Source organism: Crocodylus porosus, unplaced genomic scaffold, assembly GCF_001723895.1.
Source record: "Crocodylus porosus isolate Cpor-Errol unplaced genomic scaffold, CroPor_comp1, whole genome shotgun sequence".
Lineage (NCBI taxonomy): Eukaryota > Metazoa > Chordata > Crocodylia > Crocodylidae > Crocodylus > Crocodylus porosus.
This window is the reverse complement of record NW_017728931.1, coordinates 10,426,760-10,452,661: the sequence shown is the minus strand read 5'-3', so window position 1 is coordinate 10,452,661 and position 25,902 is coordinate 10,426,760. Positions and strand designations below refer to the sequence as shown.

Sequence of the window (25,902 nt, the reverse complement as noted above, 5' to 3'; positions counted from 1 at the left end):
ACACATCTGATAAATTACTGTATATATTTCCTTCAGTTTGTAACTTTCACTGGCATAGTTCTATTTTAAGGAACGTGTCAGTGAAGGCCAAGCACCTCAGGTTTGGCACCTTGATCTGGAAATGCCCTCAAAGTTGTAAAGTTTCCCTGAAGTGACACGAACTTTTGGAAGTTCTCTCTACTGCTGGCCTTCGGAAACCCAGCAACATCGTCCTTTTCTCATTCTTCTTTCTCTTTACCCTATCACAGGTGTCTTCATTCCTCTTTTTTGTGATGCAGATTAAATCTGTAATCTAAAATTGGTGATTCCCTTTCCCAAAAGCATAACAAGAAGTTTCTGCACCCTGAGCAGTTGGGAGGCAGGAGGGTGGGAGTGAGCAGAGAGAAGCAGAAGCAGCACGGAGCGAGCAATTCGCAGTGTGGATGCAATTTACAGCTCCCCAGCCTGGCACAACCCTCCACTGGCTGGATGCTGAGCTCACACACAGCCAGGGAGGAGCACGGTGGTGACTGAAAGCAGCAGCAGTGGCACAAGCAAAGCTCTCCAGCTCTGTGGGCCAGATCTAGTAGCTCAGCTGGATCTGGCCCACAGGCTGTATGTTGCTGACTCCTTTCCTAAGAAGCTGCAGAGAAGATAGCCTCCCTCCTTCTGCAATGCTTAGAAATTTAGAAGAAGCATAAAAATTGCAATATGGAAAACAAGCCAAAGGGCTTGCTATTTGTACTTGATTTTTAAATCTGTTTGTTGTATCTTAGCAATATAGATGCCGATGGTGAATCATGCAGTCGCAGAAGTCAGAGATGGAAAATACCATTTAGATTTTGAATTTGTAAACCTTTCCTATAAAAAAGTTAAAAGGTGAAAAAGGAAAAGTATTTCCCCCTCCCCTCCTCCAGGCCAAGCAAGAAACACTTGCCAGTAACAAAACACCTATTTCACCAGAGATTAAAACACCCTCCCCAGTGTCCTTCTTGGGGTTACATATTTAGGACTGGCTGTCTATCTTCCAATCTGCACAGTGCCCCCTTGATGGACCAGCAGAACTGGTCCACATTTTGTTGCGAGGTAAAGTATCGAAACTCAAAGGAGACTTGTGCCTAGTAGGGCTGTGCGAAGCTTCAGTCCCTTCTTCGATTTGGTGGAGATTCAGCCTGATTTGGTGGCCGAATCTCCGAATCCAGACTGAAGCAGGAGACCCTTTAAGCTCTCCAAATCAAATCGGAACCCTCTGAATTGATTTGGAGAGATTCAGAAACATTTGGAGGTTCAGACATAGACACAGCTTTAAATGTTTTTTCTACATACCTCAAGGTAGCAGGCGGCTCCTGAATGCTGAGATGGATGGAGCATCCCACAGGAGCATGGCGGGGTCCCCAGAACACTTAGTGGCAGACCCAAAAGTGGACCAGAAGCACTTTCAGTCCACTTCCAGGTCTGCTGCAGAGCGCACGAGGGACCCCTGCCCCTGGCTTGGCGATTGGTGCCTCTCGGGTCTGAGGGGGCACCCAGGGTCCCCCTGTGGATGATCTGAAAGTATTTCTGCAGACTCCCCACCCTGCCCCCAAGCATGCAGACTCCCCCGACTGCCCCCTGGGATGCTCCATCCGCCCCACCATCACAGCATTCATGAGCTGCGCCTGCTACCTCAAGGTATGTAGAGAAAGCATTTAAAACTGTGTGTATGGCTGAATCACCGATTCTCTGAATCAACATCAAATCTTCAGATTCAGATTTGGCTGAAACAAATTGGGGACAGTGATCTGAATCAACTAATTGAATCACTGTTCCCAATTCGGGCTGAATCTGAGTCCAAATCAAATGAGTCCCGTTTTGCACATTCCTAGTACCCAGAGCAGGAACTGGAAAAATTGAAGGGCATTATCAGAGCTGGCCCCTGCAAGCCAGTTTGTGCAGTTCTTCAGGGTTGTCATCTTGACCTAGCTCAGCAGGGAATTGGCCTAAGAGATCACATGCCTTTCAGCCACTTGGGACAGGATAGGGAAAACACACATAGTCTTAGAGAAGTCCAAGTCTAGCATGCCAAAGTGGGTGCTAAACGTGGCAAAGAGCAGGCACAGTCAGGGCAGTCTAGGAAGATACAGAAGATCATCTCCTCCTCCTCCTCACAGAAAGGACAGGTTGCTAACATTCATGGGTCTAAATGGCAGACAAAGGTGCTGGTGGCCAGGGCCCTTTTAGAACATCTTGCCCCTTGCCTCCCACCCCCACCCCCACCCCATACCCATTAGCAGAAAGACCAAGGGCTGCATCCTCACTTGATGTAAATGTTTATGGTATAAACACAGTTGGAAATTTCCGTGGCTATTGCTCATAACATACTTGTTTTGTGGATAAAGGGAAAACTGTAATCTTCAAATCACCTTGCCCTTTTCCAGTGCAAAATAAACATTGCAATCTCTCAAAAAGTCCAGAGCTTTCAGAGCTTTCTTGTGAGTAAGATACACATAGGATTTTTATGTAGTGAGAGGAGTGAGCTGAAAATGAGGGAATATAAAAAAAATCACAATAAAAATCTTTGTTGGTTGGCAGGAAAACAGATCTCGAGTCCAGCCACATTTTTCCCGATTTAACATTGCAGAAAGCCTGCCTGAAAATGATATCAAAGTCCAGTCAAATACATCAGAAATAGAAAGTTCCAATACCAGTCTCAAGCTCCCTCTGACAGCTTCAGGTACAGTATGGACAGAAAGCATGTATCCTAGACAAACTGGAGTAGCCCACAATACTTACTGCAGTAAATGTTCACTGAAATGCTTTATACAGGCTTTTGGGAAGAGGGAACAAGGATGTGTTACTGGATTTTTTTTAATTAATTTTTATTTTATTTTTTTTACATATTGGAAGCAAATAGACTAGTTTAAATAGTCAAGTGTTATTCAAAGTCCATTTTTGGCAGAAATTGTAGTGCAGTGATTAACATGATCTGACATGTCTCATTAAATGATACTATTTTCAGTTGACTATAACTTTGCCAATCTTTAACCATTTGGGCTCAGAATGTCCCTATTAGGAACCCATAGCCTGATGTTTTTGGGGTGGGGGCGAAGGATAGAGGAGGGGCAGTATGGAATTTCCAGTACGAATGGTTCAGACATTAAATGTTTCTGAGAATGACGCTTGGGAAAATACATTATTTTGCCTATGTTAAAATGTTTTTGCAAACTGTTTTGCAAAGCTCCCTTACCGCAATGCTTTTGAGCAGTGCCTTCGTACTGGGTTGTGGCATGACCTTTCTATCAAGTAGCCCTCAAGTACAAATTTGGTTAAGTTGTTGACCTTTGATAAACTGCAGTTAACACATGCTCACTCAGTAGAGACTTGCTAGTTATTAACAGCTAAAATCAGATTCTGCTGCTACCTCAGCCACTCTGTTTTTCTCAGAGCTTCTAGTGCTGATCAGGCTGCATATGTGCCATCCCCACAGAGTAAGTGAACATAGTTCAACCCATGGTTTTGAGAGCTCAGAAGTACTTTCTCCATGACGGCTTCTCCTAAATGCTTCAGGCCAGGGTGGATCTGGGCACTACGGGAGCTTTTACAAAATGTTACATGAACTAAAAGCAGGGATACCCCTCCTGCCTAATATGTAGGATACCTGGAGGAGGAAGCCACCTGGTTTGAATGGCAGAGGATCAGAGAAAAAGGAAGGAGTAAAGGACAGTAATGAAATTGGAACTGGAGAAGAGAAAAGAAAATGGAAATGAGACCCACTGGGCAAGAAGACTGAGAACTGGGGGTCAAAGAAAGCTTTACCTGAGAGGGACAGAAAGCTGGGATTGCAAGTTACAGTGGGGAAGCAAGAATGAAACTGGTTGGGAAGGAAGACCAGGACAGGCACAAGAGATTGGGACTAGGAACCAGTTAGTGGAGGGCTTGGAGTACCCAGACAAACAGAAGCGTGAGAAGGGAGTGAGGGGACTGGAATTTGCTGGACAAGGAGACGGGGCTAGAAAACAGTGTGGAGGGAAGTAGGGGTGGGAGAAAGGAGACCAATCTAAAAAAAGCCCTTCTTAAGAATGACAGTAGAATTGTATGGCTCAGGTGATTCACATCTTCCCCATTGTTGTTGCTGTTTCTCCTATTTAGAAGCCTTGAAATATTTCAGAAACCAATTAACAGTCTATGAACAGAAAGAAATTCTAAGCTATGCAGAGCTGTGGTTTCTTGGCCTAGAAGCTAAGAAGGTTGAAGGTTTGCCTGAAACGCAGAACAATAATTGTTATGATGATGAACATGGTTCCTACCTAAAGGTAAGGAAATTCTGGTATTTAGAATCTGGATGAGAATATTTGTAATGGGGATTGTCTGCCCTTGGCATCTGGTCTGTGTAGGGTAAATGTTCTCAGGCCACCCTATCAGAAACCACTGGTACTGACAACCTGTTTGAAATCTCAGCAGAGAATTATGGAGTGGCAGTGCATCTTTCTTCTTTGTCACGATTGACACCAGACATATTGTTTAAACACAAATACATCAGGGAAACCCGCAGTTCTGTATTTGTCATATTTATCCTATGGGCAGATGACTTCAGTAACTGTCAGTCCAACACATTTCCTGCACAGTGAGAGCTAGATCCAATTTCACTTTCTGTCCCTACATGACAGCTACCTAGCTGCCTATATGCAGTTTTTGGCACTTAAGCACAGTTTGTCATTCTGTTCTGGGTGCAGTGAACTGCATTTGGTACTCATTGGATGAAATGAATTGAAAGCAGTGGAGAAGTTTGTCCTCCATTAGAAGCAAGACCCCAGGGGCCTTTCCGATTCAACTCACTAAGCTACACGCCCTCTATCTTGTTTTTTTCTTCTTCTGGTCTCACATATCTCCCTTTCTGATTGCCAGAGGGCCAGCTTCATAGGGAATACCGGAGAGAGGCATGATAATGCATAATCTGTGGTGTGGTGGTTAGAGCACTGTGCAGGAAAGGAAGAGATGCAAATTCAAATATCCTTTAGGCAAGTAGGGTCTGGAATCTGAACCTTCCACTTCGTGGATGAGTGCTGTAACCATTAGGCTGTTGGGCTAAAACAGCAGTCAACAACTTTTTCTAGACAGGCTTCTGCTAAGACCTAACTTCTGCTGCTGCTGCTGCTACCACTTCTCCTCACCACTGTCTCTCCCAAGCCAGCTGTGGCACAGTTGAAGCTCCCTCCCTCCACAGCTGAGATGACCCCAAAGCCCCCTGACCCAGTGGGCTGGACTGGGTGTTCAGTAGGCCATAGGTTGTTAGTCCCTAGGCTAAAACATATACTCATCTTCCTTGCTTCCAGAAGGCAGGAGTACAGAGGATTCTGTTTTTTCAGAGGTCCAAATAAAATTAAAAAATGGTGCATACATGTAAAAAATGACACTTATATGGCTGGGTAACTGCTATTTCTGTGCATAAAATTGAGATAGGAATCTTCCCAACAGTCACACACCAACACATCATATTAGAAGATGAATCTTGAATTACTGCCTGGTGCCTGAACTTTGCATTTTGTTTCCCTTTCCTTTGGAGGTTTTACATGACCATATTGCATACCGATATGAAGTGCTGGAGATCATTGGGAAAGGATCTTTTGGCCAAGTAGCGAAATGTTTGGACCATAAAACCAATGAAGTAGTGGCAGTGAAAATAATAAGGAACAAGAAGAGGTATGGCAGCTTGTAACTTCAACTCTGTATATAAAACATAAAGCGTTGGTTATTATACTAATACTAGTTTATTCAAGGAAGTAATCTGCCCAGGTTTTATGCTGAGTTATTTCAGAAGTAACTATCTACTATAAAAATGCATTTTATACCATTTCCAAAGGTTTTTGGAATACAGTTTTTTCAGATAAAACTCTGCTGTGTGAGCTGCTTGTTTGGGAAGATGTAGAGTTCACTGGCTCTTGAAAAACTCAGGAATGAAGTAGGCAGGAATGGTGCAAGTCCCCTTCCCCCAATCCTGACAGTGCACCTCATTCCCAACCTGTTGATCCCCTGCCCTTTTCACTATCCCACACTTTCCAACTTGCTGCACTCCTACTCACAGCACTTTCTTTTCCTGTGTCATGTCTCCTGAAGAGGCGTGTTACAGAGCTGTCTGTACACATTAGAAAAATCCAGAAGTCCAAGTCACATGGTGAAAAACATTGGAATAGTAAGATTCTTTGTGGGAGAGAAAAAATATTAAAACTAGCTGGTTTGATAAGAAGAAGAAGGAGAAGCAGTATAAAATAATGAATGGCAAGCAAAAAGCCAGGTTGATGCCTCTGTTTATTCCTTCTCAAGGACAAAGGAGCACCCAGTCAAAAGATGGCAAGTTTAAAATTGGTAATAAGGAAGCACTGTTTCTTTTAGTACAGACGCAGTTTGTACAACATGACACAGGGACAGATAAAATTATTCAGGCACTCAGTGTAATACAAGTTAGCTTATTTAGGCTTGATCCACCAATGTTGGAGTAAACTATTGTTGCTTTGACTGTTAAGGGAATGGGATCAGGTCCTTTAGTTGTACGTTACATTTTTTACCACATTGACCTGAGTGCAAAGATATTATTAAAAATGAAAACTTTGCTACTCTAGGACTGAAATCCAGGACCAACTGAGGTAAAGGGAAAGATACCTGTTAATTTCAGTAGGGACAGGATTTGACTCTAGATGCTCAGGCAAGTTTCATTTGATGCATTTTCTCATTACATTATTTTGTCAACCAGGTTCCACATAATGATTCTAGAGCATCGTAACCATTATGAGGTCAATATTTGACAAAAGTCACTGAAGGGCATTTCACGTATTTAGGTTAGAAATAACTGTTGCATCTCAAGACTCCTTGTGTGATTATTCGAGGTAGCTTGATTCATAATGGGCCCCTTTATCTATTTTATGTTTGCATCAAGATTATATCAATTGTAGCATTGTTTTTGCATTGTGATAAAATTAGCTTTTATTCATTGGGTTTCCACTGTCCCATTTAACCTTGTCCTATTCACTTATGCCTTTAGATTTCACAGTCAGGCTATGGTGGAAGTACAGATTCTTGAGGCTCTCCTTAAGAAGGACAAAGACAATACTCACAACATAGTGCATATGAAGGAATATTTTTACTTTCGCAATCACTTCTGCATTTCCTTTGAACTGCTGGGGTAAGGACTGTTTTCCCTTACATACAGTCTGGGACAAATGATACAGGTTTGCAGATCCCTATGTGTTATGAAAATACCTTGTTACTTATTTTCTTGCCTTGCAGGATTTTCTGGTTTGTTTGGGGGTTTTTTATTTTACTTTGTAATTGTTGAATTCAGGTATTTGTTGTAATTTATGCATACTTTGTTATTCAGGAAATCAGAGTCCTGGAAAAAAGATGATGACAAAAGTAGAGAAAAATGGCCTGTAAAGAACACCAATAGCTCACTTCCTTATAGGGCCAGATTGTAGCTTTCAGCCATATTCCTAAGTAGAGTAATTTTATCAGCACCATCACTTGGGGGAGTCAAAGAGGGATAGTGCTTGTTCCAACCTCATCTTTTCTCTAAATCAGTGCTTCTCAACATCATTAGGCTAAAGACACCCCCTGGAAAATACCAGCTCTTAGCTTTCACTTGTTTTTTGGCTATAGAAAAATAATAGAGCAATTCTTCTGTTGCAAAGAACTTAGAAAGCCCACAACAAGTCAGACTATTTTTGATGTTATGGATTCCTGTTTAAAATCTCTAAGTTTATCTTGTGAATCACATGTAGGTGTTTGCACATCTAACTGTGCTAATATTTTGTGGCACCCTTAAAAGGATTTCACATCACCCTGGTTGGAATCATTGGCTTAGGAATTCTGCAGAGATGGGGCATGCTTTCTGAAATTGCTGGCATATCAACACTAGAGCGGTCTGCCAGCTCACAGCTGAATGAATGTCTGAATCTTTGGACTGAGATTTTTTTTTTCAGAAGTGGATGCCTTAATTCACATTTTAGGTTTTGGAAAATGTGGCCTGTTTTTGTTGTTTCAACAGAATTGTATAGCACCCTGCTTGCAAATCACTGCTCTAGATAGTTTTAAGGGTGCCGGGTGGGAGGGGCTGCTCAGTATTGGACATGGAGACATCTGTACATGATACATGTAGTAATCTTTCTGAGTTCTTTGTTACAGATGAATTGCTCTATTATTTTTCTGCACTCAAGAAATGAATGAAGCACAAGAGCTGGCATTTTCCAAGCAGTGTCTTGAGTCTGATGAGAGGTGCCTTAAGTGTAAAGGGGTTGAGAACCCCTGCCCTAGATTTCCAGAGTGCAGGGGGACTGAGTGTAAGTGCTGCAGTACACAGTGGGTATGGCTGTGAGGAAGTAAGACCTGGCTTTTCTCCATCTGCTTTATGGGTGCTTTGCCTCCCTGTGTAGGACCATTAAAGGACCATTTCTGAACATAGAGCCTGTGATTGACCTTAGCTTTTGATGCTAGACTGGAAAAGGTCCTTTTAAACTTTCCTTTCCATGGACACCATGGAGACTCTCATTATACCTCAGACAATCTGGTCCTAAATTCTTATGTTGTGCACATGCATGTTTTTACTACATAGAATTAAGGAGGTAGGAAAAAAAGGATAAAAAATAGGGTGCAGGATTGCTGAACTTCAGAGTTTGTTATGCTGATCTGCCCTCTTTTGTTGCATGTGAAAAACCTGAATGAAGTAGGTTTATCCTAACACTAAGTCTAGTGCTATATAAAATTGCTGTACAGCCTAGCAATTTTTAGCAGAAGAAAACAAACCATGACAAACTCCCATAGGACACTGAGCTGAAAAAACCCCATGATCTTATGATTCCCTCCAGTAGTAACAAGTACAAATGATAGAACAGGAGAAAAATACAGGAACTGATAAATCTGTACAGTGAATGAACATGACCTTTACAGTTGTGCCTGTTGGCCAACAATTGTAGTAACATGTACCAGGAATGTGAGTTTGTGGGGGGTTTTTTGAATGCGAGTATTCCATGATTTCATCTATGTTTAAAGATTCCATGTGTCAGAAGTTAAAAATGCAGCTATTGTTGTTTCTTTCTGCAAATAGCTCCCATTCTGTAAATGGATGTTATGGGAGGAAGTTTAAGGAAATCAGTTTTATTCATCGCATTACTTGTAACCAGAATGTCACATGAAAGTTCAAGTGGTTGTTATTTTTTTGTTCAAAAAAAAATGTCTTCCTGAATCCTAGATGGATTTTTCAGGCTGTTCTTCTCATTTTTTCTAGCATGTTCATCATCTGGATGCGTCAGCAGGTTATTAGGAGGTTTGATCTCTAACTCAGACCTCTTTGTCATATCCAGCTCACACTGGCTACAATAAGTGGGTGTGCTGCACTGCACATGTTGACTAATGTGGTATAAGCAGAGGCCTCTTGGTCCAGTAAAGGCAAATGCCTGGGGTCTCAAAAATTCAGTATGGGAATGGGTAGGAAAACATTTACTAACGTTTTAGCATGTCCATTCATTTCTGAAAGAGCTGGAGTCTTTGTAACATGAAATGTATGGGCCTGATTGTTTTAAATATTACTAACATGAATTGCTTGATCCATGAGTTTCTTTTCCCACAGAATGAAAGTGCCTTATCCTGTTACCTTTGTTTACTAGGGAGCAGACTGTCCATCCTTTGTGTGGATATGACAAGGAGGAGGTGGAAAGAGCTTCCCTACACAAAGAGCACATCTACATGTGCATTTAAGTGTGACTAAATTTAATGTGCATTAAGCTAATGTGCATTAAGTGATTTTTGGCAGGCTGGGCAGACCCAGCACTAAACAGATGTTGAGTGGTGTCTACATGTGCGTTAATGCGCTTTAACTAATCACACCTAAATTTGATACCTGCATTTGCAGGTATCAAATTTAGGCACGTTTTGCCTATTTTTGCCATTTTAATGTGCATTAAGGGTGTGCACATGTAGACGCATGCCCATAATGTGCATTAAATTAGGCTAATGTGTATTAACATGTCTCGTGTAGACGTGTCCAAAGTCTTGTTACCCTGTCTAGGTGGTTGAACGCAATTCATGAGGGAATGTAATTGCAGTGCCTTGCTAGTATTTCCATTGCACCATCTGTCTGAAAGCAAGTTGGGTAAGGGCAGAGCAATGACTGTATCCCCAGCCCAGGTGGCTAGGCACATCAGAGGAAGCACTCTGCTCCCCAAAAGGGGAAGCACAGTGCTCCCCAAAAGGAATACATCTTTTGTTTTATTCTGGCTGACTTCCTTCCCTTGTATAGGAAAAATATAAGAAGTTTTTTAATGGACTATAAACTTTTCATATCTTAAACATTCAGTGCCCTGATCTCTTTTTTTTCCTCTGTTGCTCTCTGCAGGATAAATTTATATGAGCTGATCAAAAAGAATAATTTCCAAGGTTTTAGTTTGTCTTTGATTCGACGATTCACTCAGTGTGTACTGAAATGTTTACAAATACTTTACCAGGAAAAAATTATCCACTGTGACCTCAAACCTGTAAGTATGGTCATTTTGTTATGGGTTGCTTGTACAGTGCAAGTGAGGCACATTTTATTATTTATTAATGAAGATGATCTTGAAAGAATATTTAGAAACCATCAGATTATAGGGGTCATTTGGTCCCCAATGCAATGAGTACTTCATTATTTATGCTACTTGGGAGATTCTAACCCAGTTTTGAGGGGGGTTGCTGAATATTCCAAAATATTTTGAAGTTAGATCGATTTGACTTGATTCTTCAGAACCATCAGTGAAATGAAAAATGAGCTACTTGCATTGCTTCCATTGTGACCAATAAAATTACCCTGGGTGATATTTTGCTATATTTAGTTGCACAATGCACCTTGACTTATAAGTTCAAATAGTCGCATATTCAGGAGACCAATATATTAACGTGGGTCTGATCTGCTGACCTAGGAAGAGAATTTTATCCTAATTCTGTGGTCACTTTAGATTTTATAAGAAGAATGCCTATTATCTAGCATTGACATCTGTTACTCTTAAGCATCCCCTGTATCCTGTATTCCTAATACAAACTGGAGTGAAAAGCTGTTCCTATGTTGGGTAATCCTGGTCCTCAAAAGCTATTACTGCAATCACCATCCACATGCCATGAAGAGGGGAGATCCAGCATCAGGGCAGTGTGAGAGGGAGGACTAACTGCAAAGAAGCTTCACAAGGAGACATAGATGCCTTCACAAAATGGAGGAGGGAGGTTTTCATCCCCGCCAAGATAGAAGTAAGGGCAGCTGGATCCAGAGCACCAAGAGCTCTGATCTTATCTTCCAACAGCAATGGACCTTCAGTCCTCTCAGGCACATGGCTTCCTAATGGTTGTAGAGATTACCCAGGAAACTAATTGATCACCAGTTGGTATTCATTTGGGAATGGCTCTGCCCCTTCAGAGTTAAAAGCATCATCAGTATAAAACTAATTAGGGAATGTAGTCAGTTCTTTCCCAATGAGTGGAAAACAGTGAACAATCAGAACGAAATTCAAGAAAAAGTTTTAGGCTACACTATCTAATGAAAATGAAATCCAACACTGGGTGCAGTGGGGAGGAAAGTATTGAAGGGAGGAGAGCATTACTGGCTATGTATCCTCACTAGGAGCCATCCTTCAGGTTGGATGGATGTGAGAAGGTTAGCAGAGCATGTTGTTTGGGTGTACTTTGTCTCTCATATAAGTGACAGCATGTTTGGCTGTTTAGCATGTGCTGCTCAGTGCAGCATGAACACGGACTGGCAGGTACTTAGACTTCTTCATATATCAGTAGATAATGCACACAGGAGGAACAGTGTGCCTGTGCTGGCTGGATATTGTTCCTAGAACTGTGAGGAATGATGTTGCCCTGCTGCTTGTCCTTGGGGAAGAAGCTTCCTACATGCTGTTATGACACAAGTGTCCTACTTGGCTAAGCCTGAATATTCATATATTTCCTAATCCTCTTTTTTGATTTGTCTCATTTGACTTCTTTCAGAAAACTATACATAACTGCCCTCTACTGTCAGTGAAGCATATGAACAGGCAAAGCAAAATGATAAGGGTTTCTAGTGAATATTACAGAAGTAAATATAATTTCAACATATGGTACATTACTAAACTAGTGGGGGATTACACCCTTTTTTCTCTATGATTTCTCTTCTTTAGGAGAACATATTGCTATACCACAAAGGCCAAGGTTCAGTTAAAGTTATTGACTTTGGATCAAGCTGCTATGAACACCAAAGAGGTTTGCAGAAAAGTCAAATTGATGTAATTTTCTGAATTAGATTTCTTAATTTCTACACAATTTGAGAAAAAAAAGTGTTTATTCTATTGACCTAATCGTGACACATGCCCATTACCTTCATCAACTGAACTAGTAAGCCAGAGCAATGACTGTATCCCCAGCCCAGGTGGCTAGGCACATCAGAGGAAGCACTCTGCTCCCCAAAAGGGGAAGCACAGTGCTCCCCAAAAGGAATACATCTTTTGTTTTATTCTGGCTGACTTCCTTCCCTTGTATAGGAAAAATATAAGAAGCTTTTTTAATAGACTATAAACTTTTCATATCTTAAACATTCAGTGCCCTGATCTCTTTTTTTTCCCCTGTTGCTTTCTGCAGGATAAATTTATATGAGCTGATCAAAAAGAATAATTTCCAAGGTTTTAGTTTGTCTTTGATTCGACGATTCACTCAGATTGGATTAGCAGTAATGGTAGCAGAGAGATAAGCAGGCACCCCAGGGCATCTTCCATCTCTGTGCTGAGCCTGATGTACTTCCTTTTCCACTGACGATGATATAGAAACTCCAGTATAATGAGTCTATGTGAATAGTCCAGCTGACTTCAACAAAATTTACTCACTTGAGTAGACATTGGAGGTTCAGACCCCTAGCTTCCCTTCTTATAGAACAGTTAAAACAGAGTTTACATACTTTAGGTCCAACATGGTCAACTTAGCTAGAAGGAATGGAGATTATCCTTCCAAGTTAAGTATTTCTTTTACTATTTTTTCAAGTTTTAACAGAATATTAAAAAATTAAAACAAAACCTATAAAAGGAATTAAACCATAAAAATGTGCTATATGAATGAACTAATAACAAATTATTCATAACATTAATAGACATGCTAGGCATGTCTACACATGCAAATGCTGTGCAGTGGGTTTACTCTAGACTAAGTTACTCTAGAGTAAACCTATCCTGGGCAGGTGTCTACATGAGTGTGGATGCAGGAGCAGATTTGCTGCTCCTGGCAGCAGTCTGCTCCCGCCCTCTCTGGCCCTGCACTTGCCCCCCTGCAGCAGCTAGGGAGAGCTCTAGGCTCCCCCTGGGTGCCAGCTCAGGGGCTGGCAGGGTGCATGGAGCCAGGAGACAGTGGTCTCCTGGCAGAGGCTGAGAGATATGCTGTGCCCCTGGGAGCTGCCAGGGTGGGCTCCACCACTGGAGCCCAGGTGAGGACAATGTTCCCCTGCCCCAGCAGCAGGGAGCTCCTGGCCTTGGCTCCCCAATTGGAGGCAGAGGACTTGGAAAGAGCTGCAGAGGAGGGGAAGGTCCCAGCTCCCTGTTCCATCTGCTGGTGGGGCAACTACCTGCGAAACCCCAGCTGGGGAGAGATTCCCCACCCAGCTGGGGGCTCACTGCTAGCTGCCCCACTGGTGGATCAGAGCAGGGGGCTGATCTTCCTCTCCACTGCAGCTCTTTCCAAGCCCTGCACCTCAATCGCTCGATCAGGGCATGGGGCTGGGACCTGCCCCTAAACAGGACAGTCCCTGGCCAGCCCCAGGCTGTGCAATGAAGTCTGCACATGCAGCCCAGAGCTGGCTGGGGACTGCCCAAAAGGGTGGGGACTGCTCAGGGCTGGCTGAGGACTGTCCCAGGCAGGGGCAATCAGAGCCAGTTCCAGGCTGGGTAGGGAACTCTCCCCATGCAGGGAGCTCCCAGCCCCTGCTCTGGGGTGGGGGCTGGGGAGTTTATGTGTAAAGTCATTTGTTAATCCCTCTTTATGGAGGTCTGGTAAAGCTGCACCCAAAATACTGCTTCTTTTTCAGAGCACCTCTCTCCCACAAAGGTGTTGAACCAGAGGATATTAAAACAAGAAAAAACAAATAAAAGGATCAACAGGCTGGCAGGATTGTAGGAGGAAAAATTAACAGGGCTACTGTACTACAATTGTATGTGGTTTGGTTGAATATGAACTAAGAGTGTCAGTTTGTTCACTATGGTTCAATTCTGGACTGAAATCACTTGGTGGCACCTCCTGTGCAATCATAGCATCCAAATTAGGACAGTGATGAAATCCTGACCTCACTGACATCAGTGGGAGTATTGGCATTGATATCAGTTGGGAATAAAATTTCACCCAGTGGATCTCTGCGGAGGGGATGGCTCAGTGTTAGCAGATCCCACTGCAAGGGTGTGGCCATAAGAAGTCTTACCAAAGACAGGAGAAAAATTGTTCAGTCTTGAAAGAGTGATACAAATGCAAGTAAGGAAATGGACAACAGATATTTTACGCTAAATTAGCCTATTAGTAGAATTTTCCTACCAGTGAAATCTGTTGTACTATGGCATAATTTCCAAAAGAAGTACAGGTTTCCCTCACTTTATGTAGGTTCTGTATGTGCAAATTTGCTCTTATGCAGTGACTCTTTTTATACCAAAACCTTGTTATATGCAAGGTAAATTCACTTGTAATGAGATTGGTGTGGTGAAAGCCCACAGCCAGCTACTTTGTGCGGTGCATTGTGGGAGTGACACACGCCAAAATATAGTCTCCTTTGTGGATCTGTGTGCTCCTCACTCATTGTCTGCAACATGTTTCTATAGCTGCCAGTCCCATTATGATAGTGCCCTGTGCTTGTATGTAGTGTCTGCTGTTGGTGAGTACCAAAATTGTCTGGTAAAAGTGGTAGAAATGGGTCTGGGGTCAGTATAGTTAAGGTCTTGGAACATATCCCTATTCGTTACATTGTAAAGTGGGTTCCTTTTATGCAAATTTGAGTTATGCACCATTTTCCAGGACTGCATGTATAGCATAAAGCGAGGGAAAGCTGTAATAGGAAGCATTTCACTTCTGCAGTCTACAGTGGCACTGGGCAAAGTGTTAGGAACGTGCTGTAGACAGTAATTCTCTTCTGGCAGTTGAAAGAGGGATTCAGGAACCTCATGTGCATTCCTCTTTTCTAACTTCTGCAATTTTGTGATATAAATACATTCCCTTGATAACCCCTATATCCAACTTTCTTTTTAAATGTAGTGTACACATATGTTCAGAGCAGATTTTATCGTTCACCTGAAGTAATTCTTGGTCATCCCTATGCCATGGCTATTGACATGTGGAGTCTGGGTTGCATCATGGCTGAACTTTATACTGGCTATCCCCTTTTTCCTGGAGAGAATGAAGTTGAGCAACTGGCCTGTATCATGGAGGTAGCTGCCAAAATTTCTTTTGTGTGTATGCATGTATATATAAAACACTGAACTGAATTTGTATTTTCATGGCTTCTTTGAAGAATTCCTGCCCCAGGAGCTCATTGAAATGAGCTTCAGAATCAAATGTTAGCTCTTCATTTGCTAAAACACACTCTCAACAACAAAAAGAAATATGAAGTGACTCTGGGAGATTTTTGGAGGTGGGCTGGCTGTGAGAGAAGCACTTAGCACATCTAGGGGACCTCTTGAAGCAGACAGGATGATTTGGGAAGTCACTGCTCCTCTTCAGGTGCTAGAACGGTTTGCCATGGTGAATAGCGTTGCACAGGGCTGCAAGTCGCTGGGAGCTGAGCCCGGTGCTCTGCTCTGCTTCCCCCCATGGGCTCACTTCTCCAGTGCTGCCAGTTGCTCAGAGCTGAGCCCAGTGGTGATAGGCACTTCCCCCTACTGGGCTCAGTTCCCCAGCACTGCGAGCTGCTGGGAGCTGAGACCAGTGTGGGAAAGCACCTCCTGCCACTGGGTTCAGCTCCCAGCAGGGGCGGGGGGAGCACGCAACCCTCAACAGTCTATGCTCCTCTCCACTGGCAGATCGGGGGCCGCTCCTCTGCCTTCTCTCACCCTGCTCTGGGACCATCTCCTCCAGCTCCAGGGTGAAGGAGTCTCCCCCCAGTGGAGGGCTGGGAAGTTTGGGCAAAGCAGGGACCAGGCTGGTGGCCAGGCCAGCAGGGCTCACGGGTGAACTGCAGCCTCTGTGGCCACCCATTGGTCTTGCCCGGCCCAGGAGCCCATGTCAAGCCCCTGCAATGGGCCAGAACCCACGGCACTGAGGTGTCCTGCTGCTGTCCAGCCCCAGGCGATTGGAGCGCAGGCAAGGGGGCCTCGGTCCTGGCCCTGCAAACCTGGCCGGGAGGCAAAGGCCAGGGCCGCAGCCAGCCTCTTCCCCCAATCTGCCTCTGCTCCAGCCCCCAGCGCTGGGGAACTGGGCCCAATGCGGGGTAGCACCTCTCGCTACTGGGCTCAGCTCCCAGAGGCTTGCAGTGCTGGGGAGCTGAGCCCAGTGGAGGGAAGTGCCTCCTGTCACCAGGCTGAGCTCCCAACGACCTGCAGCCCTGTGGAACTGAGCCTGGAGAGGGGAAGTTAAAGGGTGTTTCATGCTTTCCCATTATAGCCTATGGGTGAAACATCGAAACAGCATCAAAACAGCAAAAAAACATTTCAATGAAACTAAATGGAACAGTGCTTTCAAAACAGAATGAAACTGGAAACAAAACACTGTTCCATCAAAACGGAAGTCAAAGCAGAACACTGCTGTTTCACACAGCCCTAATAATTATGGCATATTAATGAACTTGTACACATGCCCAATGTGCTGCAGTTAGTCATCTAGATTGGCTGACAGATAAGAACAAGTCGTGCTGTTGCCAGTACTAGACAGTGTCTACAGCTCTGATTTTTAAACCATTTCAAGGCCCAAGTCCATACAATTCCTAATTAATATATTCACAGTTTTTCCAGGGACAGCTTGTGTCTCCCTCCTCTGATCGCATCTGTAGTCAGCAGGAATAATATTCCTGAGAGTCCATGGGCGTGTCTACACGTGCACCCAACTGCACAGTTGTTACTGCGCAGTCATTTACTACTTGCTTCAGCAAAAGTAACTGCCAGTACTGCGTGCGCAGTCCTGGTGCCGCGCAGGTTGTTTCCAACCCTACTGCGCAGTAGCAACAAGCTACTGTGCAGTAGCTCATCGCTACTGAGCAGTGGCAGCAGCATCACAGTTTGTGCCTACCAGTGCTACGTCACCGTAGACATAGCGTCTCATGTAGATGTGCCTCCTGAGTGTAAGCCTCGGGACTGGGAAAGCATTGTAAATTGAGTAGACATGTTATTGTGACTTGCACCAGTGGGGGATGCCTTTTAAATTGGAGCAGGAACAGCACCTCCCCAGCCACGGCTCATGAAACAGTGACTTACCCCTTCTCTTAATGTTGTCTTAAAGGTACTAGGTCTTCCACCTTCTGATTTTGTTCAGACTGCATCAAGAAGGCGAACATTCTTCGGTAAATACCTATGATTGTCTTATTTTCTTGTGTTTTGCTGACAGTGCTAGTGAAGTCTGCTGTTGCCTTTTATGCTTATATGGAGAATGGGAGTTAGAACACAGCCTGTTCAACTTCTAAGCAGCTGGGTGCACCGTGGGCTGTACTTGTGCACCACACAGGCTGTACCAGCATGAGCATGCTAGCCACGTGCTGCATCACATGTGCACCGGCCTCATCATCCCCAGCCATGGGATCCCCCAGCACTGTGGGCTGTGCTACATGGCACCACCCTGGCCCACCCCCTGCAGTGGCAGCTGGAAATGGAAGCTAGAGGAGAGAGGGGAAGCCCAGAGGATGCAATTAATTCCTGTAGGCCCCCAGTCAGGCAGCCCTGAATTAAAGGAAACTCAGATTCTTCTAACTTAACCTGACCGCTGCTTTGAGGAATATTTAAGTAATACGAAGTATATAGGAAAACCTGGTCATGTGCTTTCAATTCTTTAAGGACATCTTAAGGCAAAGATGATGGGAGGGGGTCTGGGAAATCTGTGTATTCATTTTCCCATTTAAAAAAACCCAAATTTTTTCACTGTTCTAAGCATGAAAGGTAGAGTGGCACTCAGGAACAAATGGAACTGCTGTGCACCTGACTAGAAATTATTATAATTTGACTTGAATATAACACAACTCCATCAATAACACTGCAGTATTTAACCTGTGAAATTTGAAATGGCTCTGCAAGAAGGAACGTTCACCCAGCAGGAAAAACTTTGTGCTAGTGGGATGGGTGTCATAAAAAAAAAAACTTCCATTCTTCTCAGAGGGTTCTGTGCAGGACTCAACACAGGACTGAAAAAACATATTTTATTTTTAAAGACTCCAGGGGTTTTCCTAGAACTATCACTAACAGCAGGGGGAAAAAGAGATATCCAGATTCCAAGGATCTAAGTACAGTGTTGAAAACTCACGATGGCATTTTCCTGGATTTTCTGAAAAGATGCCTAAGGTGAGTTAGTTTAACTATTGTTTTTGTCTTTGTTTTATTTTCTTATGCCTTTTGTTTTTAGTATTTTAATCCTAATATTGGGGGCTGGGGTGGCACAGGTGCTAAGGTGCATAAGTGGCACGTCACAAGTCCAAGGCCATAGCAGAAGTGCTTATGGCACGGCCTATCAGATTCCAATGAAATCTGCAAACTCTGCTAAATACCTTGTCACAAGGACACAGAAAAAGAAGGGTCCTAATTTTTATGGGATTATCCTTGTGGAATTTGATTCTTTACAAAAGTTTATGAACTTAGCCAGGAAAGTATAATTATTCCTAGTGTTTAGCAAGGGGAAACTAGTACACAGAAAGATCTAAGTCAGAGCCATCCAACTTTAGAGTAGCCAAGGGATGAACCTGCAGGCCCCCCTCAGTCACACCTTGTGCAAACCCCCTGCTGCACCACTGGTACCTCCACTGGTGACCACCTCCACACAAGGACCCCCTTATTACACCATGCCGTGCCACACCATGCTGTGCCACACTGCACAGGTGACCCCTGCCCTCCTGCACAGGAACCCTAGGGCAGGGGTAGAAAGCAGAAATCAGATAATGGAAGGGAAGCCCAAAGACCCCAGCAGCAGCAGCAATGGTAGGAGTGATGGCAAGGTGAGAGCAAATTAACCCCACACAGGAAGTCTGTGAGGATCCAAGAATAAAAATCCTATCTTTTGTTTCCCATTCCATCAGCTGAGCCATGAAAGACATCCTTATTCATCTGATAAAGACCTAGTGATTAATCTTGTCTACCTGTTAGAAAAGAAATTTCATGTAGGTAACTTCTTGGGTGTGGCAACAGGAAATCACCCTGTGCACCACCCAAGATCAGAGTTTCAGTTTCTTTTAAAAAACCCTCTCAGGACAGCGCATGACAGCCTTTCTATTTACTTCAATAGGCATTGTACTGAACACTGATGTGCCCTTCTGTCCTATGGTTTCCGTGCTGTGGTATAGAAAAAGCCAATAGAGAAAGCACTGCAATGTACAAATCATGGTTCTTCTTTAAAAACAAAGTATTCTGAAACTTTATGAGCTGAGCACAAAATGCATTCACCTGTTGATACGTAAAATAGTAGTATTTTACTCACCTGTCAAAATAACAACTTTGAGTATAGATAGAAGTTTGTAAAGGCGCTGTAGAGAATTAACCAGATTGTGCTCCCTTATAGGTGTAAACTGGGCACTGTGGAATTACTCCTGCTTTATATTTATGTAAATGACAAAAGAATCAAATCCCACAGCATTTTCACTAAGCTCTGTATAAACTTAGTATCTGATCAGTGCTCACCGGCTTTTTACTAGACTGCTTAAAGGCTGCTTTTCCTGCAGCTGTCTTCGCAGCTGCATTGTTTTGGAGTGTAATATGTTTAAAGAAAAAAATCTTTCTCCTTTTCACAAGAAACAGCTCTTGTTAATATTTCTGTGCGCTGTAAATAATTGTTTGTTTCTGGTTTTCAGAACAAATCAATTATTAAAAGAATAATGTTGAAGTGGAATGGTGCACAATCCCTGCCACTGGTGGTAGAGGCAGCAAGCAACGAGCCTTTGGGGTGCTTATGGTCCTGGGGCTCTGCTGAGAGGAAGGTCCAGGTCTCCCCACCACTTCCAGTGGAGTCCCAGAAGCTGCATGTGATGGCAGGGAGCGTGGCAAAGTGAGGTTTCCCCCTGGTGGTGTGCAAGCCCTGGGAGCTGCACATGAGCCACAGGGAGCCCCATGCCACCAGGTGGCTGCACCTGCACGAGCTGTGACCATCCCAAGGGCCTGCCGCCTGCTTCTGTCACCAGCAGTGGGGGCTGTGTGCCATGGGGGCATGTACGTGGGGGGTCCCCATGTTCCTTACCCCACAAACCCCACACACCCACACCCTGATCACCTCAGCTCCACACTCCTGCCACCCCACTGGATGCAGGCCCCAGGCTCCCTACTCCTGCCAGCCCCAGCCCCATGTTCCCACCCAGCTGCAGCTTCCCACCTGCTGCCTAGAGGAGGCACTGCAGCAGGGACATGATAAGGAGCTGCTGAAAGCTGGGGAAACCGAACAGGTCTCCAGGTGGCTGCTTCAGTGGCACCAGTGGCCAGAGGTGTCTGTCTGATTGTCAGCACCACTTCTGAAAATGAAGATCAACATTCTTAAGATTTTAAGCGTCTCAGAAACAAATAGACAGTAAACCTCCTAGTTAATACCAGAAGCTTCATGTGCATATTTGTGGAAAAAATGGGCCCTCTGTCACCGCACAGTAACTCAGGCAAGTTGAAAGGAAGCAAAAGAGTGAAATAAATGGCAGTGTGGCTACAATCGCACAGATTTCCTCTTGTTTTGACTGTGAAAAGTGCCCTCATGGCAGGATTTTCATACATTATAAAAAGAATAATGATTACTGTTACCTAATTCTTTGACATCAATATGTAAGGTGGGAACCTGCACAACGCATGACTCCAGATGAGGCAATGCAGCATGAGTGGATCCAGGAACCAAAAACACAGAAACCCAGACCAAAGCCCCAGACTACAAGGGGAGTAAGTGACAGCTCCTTTCTAACCCCAGAGAAGAAAAAAGAAAATGTACATAAATATGCACTAACTGGACAAGAAGGTACAGTTTTCTTAATATTTTAACTTCTGTATATACTCAATAATATTCATCATGGTCATCATAATTTCTCTGTTCTTTAATGTTCAGACAATGGCTCTGGTAAAACTAGTGGCTGAAGTAAAATAAACCGATCTCTATGGTTGGCCAAACCCACACCCACTTGTACCTCTTGCTTCTGTAGAAATAAAAGGTCCTAAGGTTTATTTGTAGCCAGCAGAGTAAATAAAAGGTTTCATAGGTTCAGTTAAAAATAGCCTTTGTCTCAGACACCAATCCTGTCACAATGCATTTCCATTTTAAGCGCATAAAAACTGCTTTTGGGTTGATGGTTCTTCTGAAATCCTGGAGAAATAACTGATTGATCCATTGACGGTTTACAGAACTTACAGAACTTACATATTTAACTGCAGTATCATACTATAATTTTACTGTAATTTTCCCAGAAGAAAACAACTTTCATGACCCTCTTGACAAAGTGAACTATTAACTGACAGAAAAGTCTGCTTCTGCAAATGCAAGACTAACTCCCATCCTATCTCCCTCAGACACAATAGAAAACCAAGAGCAGAACACAAATGAACAAACTATTCCAGAAAAAGAAGCAGAAAACACAGCAGAAAAAACTGTCAAGATAGACCAGGCAGAACACGACAGTGAAACGGTTCTTCAGAAAAATTCTGTTTTTTTGCCGCCAATTAAGTAATGTTCAGCATAAACAGTGACTGGTCCAGTTTCCATACATGGTATGTTTTAAGTACTTAACACTGTACTCTGTTACAACTGTATTTTAAGTTATAACTGGGTAGATACATTTGTAGACCTTTTTAATGCACATTTTAATATAGAATAGCCCAGGTAACCAAAGCAGAACGCATGTGGAAAACATCCTTTCCCTTTACCAACATTCTTGTTGTGATTACAGATTCTTCACAACCAGCAGCAATATTTTTAATAAGAAGGCAACTATAGAAATGAATAGTGACTTATTCTTGATATGACACTGGACACCTGCATTCAAGAATTCCTTTAACTTCCCGTGGCTAAATCCTAAAATGATCATTTAAATCACAGAATCTGAGTCTTACTTTTTTTTTCTTTTTTTTTTACATCTTGGTTAATCAATCAGGAGTAACTAAAGAATGTGTTAGTGAATTGACATCAGTGTATATAAAAGGTCAGAAGAGAAATCAGATCCATACTGTCTCCCTGTCTGTGAGGGATGAGTCAGAGAGAGTCACTGACAGTACCTTAACAGAATTAGAAACTCAGATTAAATTGTATAGGGAGGTGCAGATCAGGGATTTGTACACAGCAACAGCAGAGAAAAATGTTTAGCTCTAGTGCTCTGCGTGCCCTTCTGCAGGGAGCCTTTGATATGAAACCAAAATGGTGAATGAGATAGTGTTGGCATTCTAGTGAATTAACCTGCAACAGGAATTTGACTTTGTTCGCTACAGAATCAGATCTGTATGACTGCAAATCACAGTCATTAACTTAGATCTAGACAGTAAGGACTTTGGACAAAGGACCAAAGTTTTACCACGTGTGTGTAGAACAACCAGCACAGTAAAACTCTCACCCCTAATGGCAGTCCATATATCCTGCTGTATTGTTACCATATTGATGATCTCACAGTGGATCTAAGTCAAATGAAGACCTCTGTATGATATTATTTACCATACCAGCAGCCTGTCACAGGCAAGCACAAAAGTAGTGCTGGACACAGGAATGATCAAACCAGTGATGTCACAAAGCTGTTTTACAGGATAGAGCAGTGACTGTATCCATGAGTCTACAGAGGCCCCAGACCAGTTGCCCTATGACATATACAGATGACCCATAACAGTGACTTCAGAAGCCTGGGTCTTCCAAGACATGCAGTGCAAACATAACGTTGACCTCCGACAAGCAGTAGGACAGGGTAAGCCTCCTACAAGAAATGGGTCATCACATCAGAGTGATAGTCTGTTTTTCAGTGTGACATTAAAACATTGGTGTTCTGCAGAGAGGAAGGAGTTTCACCCCTCGAAGGGACTGAATGAAGTTGCTGAGAGTGGTCAAATAGTGTTGCAGTTCATAGACATACAAAGGCTGTTTGCAGGTGAAAATATTGGGCAAGAAACAAACAACATAGCACTGAATAACTGCCATTATTGATGCCTATTAAGCAGGAAAAGGAACTAAATATTCATATTAGCAATGCATCTTTAAAATGTGTGTGTTAAGAGCAAAGTTCAGCAAGTTATGAAGGTCAGTTAGAGATGGAAAGAAAAAATCTCAGCAGCCGGAACTCAGGAGTAGGGCCTGCAGCCAAAATCTGGGGTGCAGAGCCCCACTGGGGATGTATTTTGGCCATGGTGGGGCAAGTGACAGCTGTCTTAACCCCCACAGCTTCCTAATGCTGCTCACCTCACTGGTAGAGATGGGTTAGGATCCACCCTGCAAGGCTTCTCACAATGTGGATGCAGCCCACAAGGAGCCCCATTGTCCAGATCTTTCCCAGAAGCGAAACGCATTTGATACGCCTGCTTAATACAGTCAAGTTCCCAGTCACCATATTAGTTCTGTACCATGGAAGCTGATGTCCTTACATACCTAACCATGCTAATATGGTGTGGCACTCCACCGCACCCTTAAAGGGATCTCACAGCACCCAAGGGTGTCATGGCACCCTGACTGAGAATCACTGGCTTAGACAAATCTTCTCTTCAGTACCTTCAGTGCACTTGTAGCCATCCTGCTCTTTGTGCAGTGAAAGGTGTCTCTGAAATCAGGACCACTTCTGTGATCACTGCTCTGCTCATTTCATCTGCAAACAGCAAGTGGCAGGCTGCTATAAGCAGAAGGCATAACTGAGTGACATAATTCAGCCTTTTTTTCCCTATTGGAATAAATGTACATTATTCTTGTCATTTTAATATTTTACTTTCTCTCTGAAATCACATTATAGAAACTGTTGTCCATAAATAATAGTAGCAGCACTTCTTCTGTAGCACCTGGTATTTCAGGAACCAAAAGCTTTTTGCAGATCCTAAATTCTACAACACCCCTAGGAGGTTTTTTAAATGTCATGCATAAAGTCACATGTCAGGTCACTCTCAGGGTTTCTGATGCCTGTATCTCTTGTTTTCCTTTCCTGCTTGGTTTTAATTGGTTTGTTTGTTTGTTGTTTTCTGTAATTTATTTAAAGTTGCTAAAGTGTTATATAATTAATGTAACATTCTTAAAATGCTAAATTGTAAATATAAATGACCCAATCAAGGAGCAGAGCTTTACAGGGTGTTGTCTTTACAGTATTGCTTAGATACCCATTCAGAGCTCTCTTGCCATCTAGTATTGAAACTAGTTACCCTTGTTGAATTTTGAGAATATTTTTATTGCAGTTCTTTGGAATCTCTGTTTACTATCATGTCTCTTTACTCCGCCTACACCCCTCAAGAAAAAAATATGCAGCCAGGCTATTGGGGTATGAATGAACAGATTTCGCACTTGTCTCAGGAGAAAGTCTTTTGTCCTGGGAGCATAAAAACATACATGTCCATTATCCTGCTTCAAGTCTCTCTGAAGTATGCTGTATAAAATGCACTAATACTTTTTCCTGGAACAGCCTGTTGTACATCTGCAAGGCTACTGAGGTTTATTCCTGGGGCAAGCCTTTTAGTCTGTGTGCTCTCGCTGGCTGCTTACTGGTGACAGAAAACAGCAATGCAACTCACAAGAGTGATGTCTGTACTCACCAGTTTTAATCTGGGTCACATGAGACTTCTGTTTACAGCCTAAGTTTATTTACTGAGCAGTGTGCAACACTGGGAGGATTTCTATAACAAGAATCTAGTACCATGAGTCAGCAGGGGCAAGCAGTGCTAGAACAAGGTTCAGCCTTGAACTAGAAAACAGTGCCTTAGCTATCTTAGGTACAGAGTTCACCAGCGTTAAACCCATCAGTCCTTACCTGGAAGAAAATCTAAGGCTAGTTACAGCCCCCCTGACACAATGCAGATCAAAAACCTAAGAAAAAAGTGTAAAGAATCTGGGAACAAAGCCTTCTCAGAATTACCTTTTTTCTGTACTTCATACTTTATTCTCATTTTTCTCTTATACAAGAAAAAGTTTGCAGAGAATAAAGTTGTGAGCTCAGGGTACAGTGATCTCTGTAATGGAACATGGATGTGAACCACTTGTAATGCTAAGTCATGGGTAGTAACTGATGCCAGGATATAAGAAGTCTTTTGTCCATTGTCCTTCACATCAAACCTTTATTACTTTGAGCCAAGAAGGTTGTTGCGCATTCAAATTGGCTTTGCAGAGAAATCAAAGAAACTGACTCTACAGACTGAGCAACTGAAGATTTACAATAATTTCCGATAGGGGCATGGCAGGAACTGTAAACTGCTAGACAGTTGTTCAAAAATGTCCATACCGTGATACATGCATGAACATCACTTGGACATCGTGGGAACTAATAATTTAATGTTTGTCAAGAACATTGAATGTGTAAAGTGCTAAGCATTATGTATAACAAAAATGCTATTCCGCCCTGATTTACACTTTGTTGGAGATTATTTGTATTGATGTGTCCCTAAAATGGCCTACTATTATATCTATTTTATCTACTGTGAAGAACAGAAATATCATGCAACCTCCATAATGTATTAAATAACATATGGACATTTGAGTCCTGAAGCAAAACAGATGCAAAGAGCAGCTACATCAATTCACTTTGAGCTTTGGTGAAACACACAGATTAAGATCTACTATGTAGAGCATTAAAGGACAAGTTCAGATTTGTAAAGCATTTCTAATAAATGGCATAACCATAAA

The 25,902-nt window shown here is 42.9% G+C and overlaps 1 protein-coding gene across 1 annotated transcript; it reads left to right on the top strand.

The window, feature by feature from the left end:
- Nucleotides 1-763: 763 nt before the first annotated feature.
- On the top strand, nucleotides 764-22,015 carry DYRK4 (dual specificity tyrosine phosphorylation regulated kinase 4). Its single transcript, XM_019543863.1, has 12 exons — nucleotides 764-829; nucleotides 2,551-2,692; nucleotides 4,108-4,271; nucleotides 5,522-5,658; nucleotides 6,995-7,135; nucleotides 10,340-10,478; nucleotides 12,132-12,213; nucleotides 15,226-15,398; nucleotides 17,401-17,461; nucleotides 18,320-18,449; nucleotides 20,900-21,081; nucleotides 21,627-22,015. The coding sequence occupies exons 1-12, from the start codon at nucleotides 764-766 to the stop codon at nucleotides 21,782-21,784; spliced, it is 1,575 nt and encodes a 524-aa protein (XP_019399408.1). The 3' UTR covers nucleotides 21,785-22,015.
- The last annotated feature ends 3,887 nt before the right edge of the window (nucleotides 22,016-25,902 follow it).

Excerpts from the sequence above, each read along its gene's own strand:
- DYRK4 (XM_019543863.1), top strand. The coding sequence starts at position 764 with ATGCCGATGGTGAATCATGCAGTCGCAGAAGTCAGAGATGGAAAATAC. Across the intron at positions 17,462-18,319 it reads AAGAAGGCGAACATTCTTCG|ACTCCAGGGGTTTTCCTAGA; the intron begins GTAAATACCTAT and ends TTATTTTTAAAG. Across the intron at positions 21,082-21,626 it reads TGCACTAACTGGACAAGAAG|ACACAATAGAAAACCAAGAG; the intron begins GTACAGTTTTCT and ends TATCTCCCTCAG.